Source organism: Oncorhynchus kisutch, linkage group LG15 (genome assembly GCF_002021735.2).
Source record: "Oncorhynchus kisutch isolate 150728-3 linkage group LG15, Okis_V2, whole genome shotgun sequence".
Taxonomy (NCBI): Eukaryota; Metazoa; Chordata; class Actinopteri; order Salmoniformes; family Salmonidae; genus Oncorhynchus; species Oncorhynchus kisutch.
The window spans coordinates 29,607,883-29,619,493 of NC_034188.2; the positions used below are offsets into that span (position 1 = coordinate 29,607,883).

General features: G+C 44.4%; 1 protein-coding gene across 1 annotated transcript in view; it reads left to right on the plus strand.

Moving 5' to 3' along the window:
* The window catches only part of LOC109905125 (dystrophin-related protein 2), a 125,778-nt gene extending 115,942 nt beyond the window's left edge, over positions 1–9,836 (plus strand). Inside the window, 4 exon segments of the mRNA XM_031790061.1 lie at positions 3,279–3,528; positions 4,485–4,602; positions 4,889–4,972; positions 5,216–9,836. Coding sequence (XP_031645921.1) covers positions 3,279–3,528; positions 4,485–4,602; positions 4,889–4,972; positions 5,216–5,235 — 472 coding nt within the window. The 3' untranslated portion in view covers positions 5,236–9,836.
* Positions 9,837–11,611: the final 1,775 nt, after the last annotated feature.

Genomic DNA, 11,611 nt, shown 5'->3' on the forward strand with positions numbered 1-11,611 from the left:
TAAACAAGTAACAATGGTGTGTGTAGTCATTAGTGTAAGTGAGTGGTTGCGTTCACAGATGTGATAATGCAAACAAAAAAATGGCACAACCAAAATTCAGCAGTGTGTCTGCGTGGAGAGAGTCTCCCCAATTAATGGGGGAATTTATCCCCAGGACACACCCGGGCCCAGGTGTGTCCCATTTCGCTGACGACCCTCCCGTGCCGCCCACCGACATCCTAGTAAGGAGAACAAGAGCAAAGAGAAAGAATTCGGCAGACCGAGTGGAAGGGTCGTCACAAATGTTATAGAGGCATAGGCATTCTGTTTCCGTACAGACAGAAATGAATTATGAGCTGTGGTAAACGATGCATGCACAGGATTCGTCTTTATGTAAAACACAAGTTAATCCTGATCAACAGTTCAACTCGATTACGTTTCTGTTTTCATACAGTGTATATGTCCAGAGCGATAATCTTTCCTGACTATGTCACTAGTCAGTTCGCATGATCAGCACACAGACAGTGAACATTCAATATAAAACCCACCTGGCTAAACACCTAGGTGTGATTTTAGACTCCGAAATGGGACCAAATCAGTTTTCTTATCAGAATTGTGTATGCGACCAATAAACTTAGATTTGATCATCTACCTAATATTGCCAAAGTGCGTCAGTTTCTCTGCCAGGCCAACACTGAGAGTCTAATGCATGTTTTTATTACTACCAGGCTTGGTTACTACGATGGTCTCATGTCTGGTCTTACCAAGAAAAACATTGGCCAACAGCCTATTAATTGAGAATGCAGCAGCACTGTATAAATAAGACTGCACACATAAAACCTATTTTAAAGTCCCTTCATTGTTTGCCTGTTAGTTTTACAGTTGATTTTAAAATTGCTTTATATATTTTTAAAGCACTATGTGGTTTTTTGACCTGAACACATGTATCATATGCATTTAGGATATGTGCCCGGTCGGTCCCTTAGATCCTCTGGCACTGGTGTTTGAGATGTTCTAAAACATTTTGAGACGATGCCTTTAGTTAGCCCTGAGTTAGTTTTGGTTGGTGGGACCCTCAGTCATTTAGCAGACATACAGGAGCAAATAGGGTTAAGAGCCTTGCTCAAGATTGTTCACTTAGGGGGCTCAGGGATTTCAACCAGCAACCTTTCGGTTACTAGCCCAACAGTCTTAAGCGCTAGACTACCTGCCACCCATTGTAATTATTCGCCTACCTCCTCATGCCTTTTGCACACAATGTATATAGACTCTTTCTTTACTTTTTTTCTACTGTGTTTTTGACTTGTTTAATGTTTACTCCATGTGTAACTCTGTGTTGTTGTCTGTTCACACTGCTATGCTTTATCTTGGCCAGGTCGCAGTTGTAAATGAGAACTTGTTCTCAACTAGCCTACCTGGTTAAATAAAGGTGAAATCAAAATAAAAAAGTACTCTGGTCAAAAGTAGTGCACTTAATAGTTTGCCGCCTCGCTGCAACATGTTTTAATGGCCTCCTCTTGACAGTGGAAAGAAAATGCTTTGTTTTAAAGTTCATTTCCTGCAATTCTACACATTTTGCCATGGGGCGGCAAGAACTTTGTACGTTTATAACAAAAAACAGAAAATTTTTGCAGTTTTAAAGCTAATTTCCTGCAGTTCGACACATGTTGTATTGACTTATGCCATGTTAATATGATCTGAGTTTGGAACCACCAAGACTCTTCCTAGAGCTGGCTACCCAGCCAAACTGAGAAATGGGGGGAGAAGGGCCTTGGTCAAAGATGTGACCAAGAACCTGATGGTCACTCTGACAGAGCTCCAGAGTTCCTCTGTGGAGATGGGAAACCTTCCAGAAGGACAACCAGCTCTGCAGCACTCCACCAATCAGGCCTTTATGGTAGAGTGGCCAGACGGAAGCCACTCCTCAGTAAAAGGCACATGACAGCCCACTTGAAGTTTGCCAAAAGGCATTTAAAGGACTCTCAGACATGAGACACAACATTCTCTGGTCTGATGAAACCAAGATTGAATTCTTTGGCCTGAATGCCAAGCGTCTTTCGTTTTCATCTGGAGGAAACCTGGCACCATCCCTACGGTGAAGCATGGTGGTGGCAGCATCCTGCTGTTTTGGCAGCATCGTGCTGTTTTTCAGTGGCAGGAACTGAGAGAAGTTAGGATTGAGGGAAAGATGAACGGAGCTAAGTACAGAGAAATCCTTGATGAAAGCCTGCTCCACTCAGGAGAGCACTTAGGACCTCAGACTGGGGCGAAGGTTCACCTTCCAACAGGACAACAACCCTAAGCACACAGCCAAGACAACGCAGGGGTGGCTTCAGGACAAGTCTCTGAGTCCTTGAGTGGCCCAGCCAGAGACAAGACTTGAACCCGATAGCTGTGCAGGGACACTCCCCATGCAACCTGACAGAGATTTAGAGGATCTGCAGAGAAGAATGGGAGAAACTCCCCAAATACAGGTGTGCCAAGCTTGTAGTGCCATACCAATGAAGACTCGAGGCTGTAATCGCTGCCAAAGGTGCTTCAACAAAGTACTGAGTAAAGGGTCTGAATACTCATGTAAATGTGATATTTCTGTATTTTTTTCATTTATACATTTGCACACATTGCTAAAAACCTGTCTTTGCTTTGCCATTATGGGGTATTGTGTGTAGATTGATGAGAAAAAAATGTGCTTACTCAATTTTTGAATAAGGCTGTAACGTAACAAAATGTGAAAAAAGTAAAGGGGTCTGAATACTTTCCGAATGCACTGCATGCCAGGAACCGGCCCTGCCTTTAGTCACTGTGATGCTGGCCTTTGGAACAGCCTGCCAGAGGATCTGAGGGCCTCAGAAATGGTAGACAATTTGAAGAAAAAGGTGAAGACATACTTTTTTAGCTGCACTTTTACCTACGGTGCTTTAGGTTGTCTTAGCCATAGTGCCATCTTCATTTATTTATACGTCTTTCGCTGTATTCTCATGTCCACTGTTATTTTACTGTTTTACTTTTTGAATTAGTCTCAAAAAAAAGATTCTCGTCTATCTTAAATGTATATTTGTATAGAAAACGTTTTGTTATCTTTCGTTCCTTTTATAATTATATTTGTAAACCACTTTGAAATGAATGATCTTTTCGAAATGTGCTATACAGTGGAAATAAAGTCATTGAGTTATACGCACTACGGCGCTCACACCATTTACTATCATAGCCTATTGTGGACAGTTTTGTGTGTCAGTGAAAACTCCCAGCTCTTTAAAATGCTGTCTGCTGATGTCTCTGTCCTCTCTCCTATTCCCCAGGGTGCTGCAGGGGGAGTGGCGGCGGCTGAAGTGGAGGCATGAGGAGGCGGCGGCGGCGCCCCAGCTGACGGAGGGAGGTGAGGGTGTTCCGGGATCTCCCACGGAGGGCCAGCAGGACGAGGAGCTCCTGGCCGAGGCAAGGGTCCTCCGGCAGCACAAGACTCGCCTGGAGACACGCATGCAGATCCTGGAGGACCACAACAAACAGCTGGAGTCCCAGCTGCACAGGCTACGAGAGTTACTGCTGCAGGTAGGGAAGGAGGAAGAGGAAAGGAAAGTGGAAAGAAAGAGAAGGGAAAGAAAGAAAGAAAAAATATGGCTTGGAAAAGAGGCGAGGGGGGTGAGGTAGAGAACAACTATAAGGGCTTAAAACTGCAGGTACAGAGACAGAAAGGGAGGGGAGCTGATGAGAGACTGAGGGAAATACCTACGGTAAGGAGAGAAAGAAAGAGGGGGATAGACTCAAGAGGGATTAAGAAGCAGGACGATAAAAGGAAGCAAAAAAGGGGAACAAAGAGAATGGCTGGACTGAGAGAAAATAGGACACTGCTGTAGGAGAATATGAATGTGTGAATGGGGAATAGAGAGAGGGGGAGGAAGGAATGGAAAGATCATTGGTACTGCTGCAGTAGAGGGAGAGCGAGAAAGAGAGACAGAAAGGCATTTCCTCAGGTGAAAAGACTTGGAAATTGGGGATAGAGAGAGGAGATTGAAAGAGAGACTGGAGAGATGGTTCATTTAGTGGAAAGAGGGGAATGGGATTGGGAACAGCGGGACTGAGTACCAAGAATTCTAAAGCTGTAGATTTGAACTTTCTCAACACTTCCATGAACCTCTCATATCATATAATGCCTTTCAATCCCTTCTTAAGAAATGTTCATGCGCGTAGATTCTTTATTTCCTTCAGTCTATTGTTCCAATATGAAGTGGTGGAGTGGGTGTGGGCAGTCCAACTGTCAGTTTCAACCGTTCTGTTTTCATCTCCGTAGAAAGTAGATTTTCCTTTGTTCGTTGTACAACTAGGTCTGAATCCCCAGCCAACGCAGCCGTCAGTTTCCCTGGAACACTTTGACTTATTTAGTGCATCTACATATTTACTGTGTCCTTCAACCCCAACCAACACATTCCAATAACGTTTGTGCTTTTCCGAAGTAGCTGTCGATGGGAATTTTGTGGTGATTGATGACACTATTTACTTTCCACCAGCCCAAAGACGATTCGGAGGCCAACGGGTCGGAACCTTCGTCCTTGTCATCTCCGGTGTCAGGGGGAGGCCGTCAGGGGGACGGACCCAGTAGAGAGACCACAGACACAGAGGCAGCAGGTGAGCTACTAAGGCAAATGTTCCCTAATATTAGGTCCGGTCTAGTCTGGGTACCAGTCTTTTTAGCTAACATTCCACTCCGTGCCATTCCTGTAATTTGCCAAATCAACAGAGACCGCAATCAGGCTAGGTCCCACTGGTGGGTTGCAAGTTCCAAGCGATTCCTGCTGGATTATTGACTTTAAAATATTTATTTGTTCATTTAGTGGGCCATAACAACATTGGAATGAGATGATTGAGTGTTCTGTGTCACTCTTCTCTCTCCGTGTGATGCTGTGTGTGACAGGAGATGGAGATGAGGATCATGACACAGTGCAGCAACTGCAGGAGGTCATAGAGCAGCTGAGAAACGTCTTCCCTTCAGAACCTGGTGAGTCTCTGACCCTACAGACCTGAGACAGACATGCCACAGATACAACCAATTACTTGTGCACATCAAGGTAGTGAGTCTTCTTCCAGCAGATAGAAGAAGCAGGGTATGTACAGTTTACTAGCCTGATCAAAAACCCATTAGCCTGCTGAAGACCCACATTGAGTACTGGCCATTCTGCTTGTGTTCTAAAAATTTATTTAGACCCTTAATTACCACTTTTCCCCCTCTCTCCTCTTCCAGGAACCACGTCACTCATCTAACCCAGGGCGACGCTTGGAGTGCAGAGTGATGCCTGGTGGGATGCCTGATGGCCCGTGCCCCATATAGCTGCCGTCAGAGGGACAGAGAGTGCACCAAGTCCTTGACCCATACAGCAGCTCACCCAGAGCTGACCCCTCTCCCTCCCCCTGGACCTCTGTGCACTAACCACCCCTGTGGGAGCCAAAGGCTAACAGCTAATGCTAACGTCCAGGCCGGGCCAAGCACTATGCTAACAAGCTATGGCTAATGTTATGCTATGGCTAATGTTATGCTATGGCTAAGCGGTGCAGCCAGACACTGTGTTAACCAGCTAAGAAGGCTAAGGAAGCTAATGGCTAACGTTAGTAGCCCAGCCAGGCAGAAACCGTTTTAGCTAGCTAATCCACTACTGGCTAACGCTAGCATCCCAGCCATGACACTGTGCTAACCAGCGTCCGCGTAGTCGTCCGAATGTGTGACGCTTTATATTCATACAGCACAAGGACCTTCCACATAAAGGACTTTTACACAATGCAAAAATGCGTGAGGATTTCCATCATGTTTGTTCTATCCAGTAACTGCGTGCGTTCGTGTTTTTCCTGTTTTCTAATGCGTTTCAAATGTCTCTTTTCTTCTTTTTTTTCGAGGCGTTCATGCGCACCACCGTTGACTCGATTTGGGCCAGGCTGGCTGCGTTTCATGCGGCTGTGATCAGGCGGCTGGGGCAGGCGTACCCAGAGCAAAGCAGAGCAGATTGCCGGGGAGCCAGCGGGACCCACAACAAGCTTATTGACTCTGTGGGACTGACACATCATCAGTAAAACCCTATGATTTATTTAAGACAGCCAAAGTGCCCGCCAGCGCACGCAGCGCTGCCTCTGTGCACACAGCTCCTCTAATCTTCCCAAACGGGGATGCCTGTCGTCTCTCTCGCATGGCTCCCTGCTCTCTCTGTCACAGTGAGTGCACATATCACACACGCGCAGACACACGTTGTTTCAGATGAAATCTCATGCTGTATTAACGCACTTGCTCATACTCGGATTCATATGGACGTTCATATCGCACACAGTAGGAATACACACCTATAAACACGTAGAGACGCACATACGCTTACACTCACAGCCGCAAACTTTTGTGAAAAGAAATCGGTGACGAAAGAAGGGCTGTGATTTTGTGTCTCTCTGTTCAGGAGGAGAGTCTTGAGACAACGCCGATATGTGTTTAGCTGAGAAAGAGTCTAGCTTTAAACGCCGGGCTCTCTGGCTCCTGCTGTGTGCACAGCAGAGAAGGCATGGTGCCCCATGTTGCTTAAACCTTTCAGGGGTACACAAATGCCTAGGATAGTAGGCGCTCGAGGCTGGCAGGGGGGTTGGGCTACCATCACACCAGGATCATGTGACACTCCAGACAGAGCACACTCTATTTGCCTTAAACCCAGACAGAGCCCAGCATGGACCAATACATGTGTTTTATGTTGCTGCCTCAAACATTATTAAATTGAGTTCGCCCTGGCGCTCTCTCTCTCTCTCTCTGTCTCTCTCTCTCTGTCTCTGTCTCTCTCTCTCTCCTCCCCCTCTCCCTCTCTTCTTTTCTCTTTTTATGCTTGTGACTCATCCATTTCTGTATCAGATGTTAAAGTACTGGCTTACATATGCCTTTTTTTGCCATTCAGTGTTTTCACAATCAGGGGAGGAAATTGCATCAGTTGGGTGTAGTGGGTGGATGTGAATGTCATTCAATTTCAGATGCTCGTTCTGTTTAGGGGTCTGGGTTCTGTGGCATTTTGCATTAGAGGCATCAGAGAGCCTTTATGAGTAAGGACAGGGAAGACAGTGGGAATTGACAGCGCTAGAGCGGCCTAGCACCTGAGAGACAAATTAAAAGGCTGGGGTCAAATAGGGCTTTGGCGGGGTGGAGGGAGGGAGGGAGGATGGTGGGAATGTGATAGCGAAGTGGAAGGGAGACTCAGAGTAGGAGAGATCTGAGAGACCAAAGGAAAGGGGAAGAAAATAGTCTGTTTAGTGCTCCTGGGCTGAGTGGAGAGGAGCCATCCACTTTAATGTGCTTGCCACAGCAAATCTCCAAGAGACGGACGCAGACAGTAGGCGAGCGGTTTGCTAGAAAAAAAAGAGGACAGATGCTCTGTTTTTTTACGAGGTACCACTTCCATAATGTCCTTACACCCACAGTCGCAGGGAGCCATGATGTGAATAGTTTTGTATTCATTCAGAGAACATTCTGACCTTATTGCCAAGAACAGATTTCAGTTTGAATCCCATCCCAGTATTCGTTAGACTTTATCCCCTCCAGGCGCCAGCGTTCACATTTGACATCGTCGAGCTCCGTCGTGGCTGTCTGTTTGTTTTGCTGCTGTTGCTAGGGAACTGTACACTGTACAGGTTGAGAGTCGGCAAGGTGGGGCGCCGTTCAAAATGGAAATGATAATAACCATATGGGGAAGAGAGGGTGCACCGATTCCATACCTCAACCGCCTTGTCCCCCCGATCACTCCTTAACCACCCCCGCTGATCAATGCCTGCCACTGTTCAGTGTTTAACTGGCATAGAAAGTCATTATCATTGACATCTGTTCTACCTTTGCCAAGGGCACCGGCATCCTTCTTTACAGGTTCCAGGAACAAAGAATTGCTCAAGTGAAAAAAAAACACGCAACGCAAATAATGTTTACTCTTTGGAAACCTCTTTTAATGTGTTTTGGTTTTTGTTTTTTGTAAACACACGTCTCATTACACATTGATGAGCCCCCTGAACATAGTTTTGGCTCTGAATATGCGAAGCTGTGAATGCATCACGACTCGCTCTCGCTCTCTGTGTGTGCAATTATGAACTACAGGGATTAGGCCTAGAAACCATATGTCATGTAGACCTATATGCCTTCAGAAACTGTTCACCCTTGCCCTTTTCCACATTTTGTTGAGTTACAGCCTGAATTTAAAATCGATTACATTTAGATGTTGTGTCACTGGCCTATACACACAATACCCCGTAATGTCAAAGTGGAATTATTTTGGGGGAAATGTTTACTCCACAATACTAACCTAAATGACAGGAAGCCTTTACAGAATCAAAAATAATAAAAAATATTCCCAAACATGCGTCCTGTTTGTAATAAGGCAATAAAGTAAAACTGCATAAAATGTGGTAAAGAAATCAACTTTATGTCCTGAATACAAAGTGTTATGTTTGGGGCAAATCCAACACAACACATCACTGACTCCCACTCTTCATATTTTCAAGCATGGAGGTGGCTGCATCATGTTATGGGAATGCTTGTCAATGGCAAGGACTCAGGGAACTTTTTGTTATTAGAAAAAGAAACAGAATAGAGCTATGTTCAGGCAAAATCCTATCCAGGTGTGCAAGGCTCTCAGAGACTTACCCAGAAAGACTGTAATTGCTGCCAAAGGCAATTCTAACATTGACTCAGCAGTGTGAATACTTAAATGAGATATTTTTGTATTTCACTTTCAATATATTTGCTAACATTTCTAAAAACATTTAGTTCATTTTGTCATTGAGGTATTGTGAGTAGATGGGTCAGGGGGGAAAAGTGTGTATTTCTTATACAGGCTGTAACAACAAAATGTGGAATAAGTCAAGGGGTATGAATACTCTCTGAAGGCTCTGTAAATGTTTTGTGTGTTTTGGACAATACTGGAGGTAGGAGAGAGTAGGTGGAATGAATGATTACACCGCTGTAGCAGGTAGTTGCAGACTGATATAACGATACATGGAACAGTGCAGCAGAAAACTGTAGCTCTTCACTGTGTCCCTCTTACTTTAACTCCCAGAAGTCCATATTGTCTTTGTAGAGGCATTGTGTTACAGCCCATCGAATCGAAGCCTCTGTAAAAACACAACGTTATACTGCCTCACATCACGTCTCTCTGTAGTCATGTGATTATCCATCTGAGGTGTCTCATGTTCGAGATAAAACCACTGTGTAGCTCGAACTATATTGGAGCTCTACAAGTAGTGTCCCGGGCTCCCCGTAGTGCCACCTCACGCTGGATACCAGTCCGATCATTTTCGGAGAAGCCCTAGTCGCCGGAGACAGAGACAGTTTAGAGGACATGGCCAACGGGTGTCCCTGCTATATATAGTTGGTCAACGCGTTATAGAGCGCTGCTCATTGTTCCTGATGGCGAGACCTTCTGTGCATGCTGGGTTCTGGGCACCTTGGCATCGTTACGAGACACAGGGAGGGTTGTTGGTGTTCTCAAACACGGCAGGGTTATGAATTACTTAACCTCTTATGGGAATCAGAGCTACGACGACATACACAGCCTATTTTACCACACAGCGACGCCCCGCCTCCGCAAAACACAGACTCATCTTTTCTATTCTACTGGCTTTTTTAAAGCAACGTTACTACGCCTCATTACTTCCATTTGTTAATGACTAATGTGTCTGTCATTTACTTATTTGTTTATTTAAATGTGTACTGTACTGACATTCCTCCCTGTTGTTGTCCTCCCCATCGGTTTTTAATCTGTATAAAATGATTGAAAAAGAAAGGCTTTTAATAACGAGTGGGTTACTGGCTGCTTTCTACTCTTTGTGTACAAAGAATAAATACAATTTGTATTTGTTATACACAACGTCTGCTTGTCTTTTGTGTATGCCACCAAGTATGACCTTGAATTGAATTATGGTAATCACCACATGATATGTCATGATCACATCAATGTCTTGATTCACATCAATGTCTTGATTCACATCAATGTCTTGATTCACATCAATGTCTTGATTCACATCAATGTCTTGGATCACATCAATGTCTTGAATCATATTAATGCCATGAATCACATCTGGCTTGATCACATCAATGCCATGAATCACATCAATGTCTTGAATCATATTAATGTCATGAATCGCATCAATGTCTTGAATCATATTAATGTCATGAATCACATCTGTCTTGATCACATCAATGTCATAAATCACATCAATGTCATGAATCACATCAATGTCTTGATCACATCAATGTCTTGATCACATCAATGTCATGAATCATATTAATGTCTTGATCACATCAATGTCTTGATCACATCAATGTCATGAATCATATCAATGTCCTGAATCATATTAATGTCTTGATCACATCAATGTCTTGATCACATCAATGTCATTAATCATATCAATGCCTGTGTATGTTTTACCTATTTTTCTTGTGTTTACTTTTGGACTTGGTAGAGGGGTGGATATTTCCAGTTAAGACCCCAGGCTTGGTGTTGCTTTCCCCCTCTGATGGACACGGCTGTTCATCAGAACGCTTTCCCTCTGTTTTCCTCCCTTAATCCATGTTGCTTTCCTCTGCCTCTCCTTTGTTAGGTCTGTCCATCTGTGTGTCTAACCTGACTCTCTCCTTTGTTAGGTCTGTCCGTCTGTGTGTCTAACCTGACTCTCTCCTTTGTTAGGTCTGTCCATCTGTGTGTCTAACCTGACTCTCTCCTTTGTTAGGTCTGTCCATCTGTGTGTCTAACCTGACTCTCTCCTTTGTTAGGTCTGTCCATCTGTGTGTCTAACCTGACTCTCTCCTTTGTTAGGTCTGTCCATCTGTGTGTCTAACCTGACTCTCTCCTTTGTTAGGACTGTCCATCTGTGTGTCTAACCTGACTCTCTCCTTTGTTAGGTCTGTCCATCTGTGTGTCTAACCTGACTCTCTCCTTTGTTAGGTCTGTCCATCTGTGTGTCTAACCTGACTCTCTCCTTTGTTAGGTCTGTCAATCTGTGTGTCTAACCTGACTCACCTCAGCTACCTCTGAAAGTACCTCTGTGGCCTGCTGGTTAGGAAGGTCAGTGGTGGCTAATGGACTCCTATTGGTTGATTCGGATTGAATGTTACTGCATATTGTCTCATTGGTGCCTTCGTTCCTTGTGCAACCATTGTTTACTTCCCGGGGGGCAGTTGATTGACATTTAGCCTTTATAACAGCCTTCCCTGACACCTGAGCCAAATACATTTAAACTCAGTTTTTCACAATTCCTGACATTTAATAATCAGAGTAAAAATTCCCTGTCTTAGGTCAGGTAGGATCACCACTTTATTTTAAGAATGTGAAATGTCAGAATAGTAGTAGAGCGAATGATTTATTTCAGTTTTTATTTCTTTCATCACATTCCCAGTGTGTCAGAAGTTTACATACACTCAATTAGTATTTGGTAGCATTGCCATTAAATTGTTTAACTTGGGTCAAACCTTTCGGGTAGCCTTCCACAAGCTTCCCACAATAAGTTGGGTGAATTTTGGCCCATTCCTGCTGACGGAGCTGGTGTAACTGAGTCAGGTTTGTAGGCCTCCTTGCTCGCTTGAAAGACCCATTTGCTACCAAGCTTTAACTTCCTGACTGATGTCTTGAGATGTTGCTTC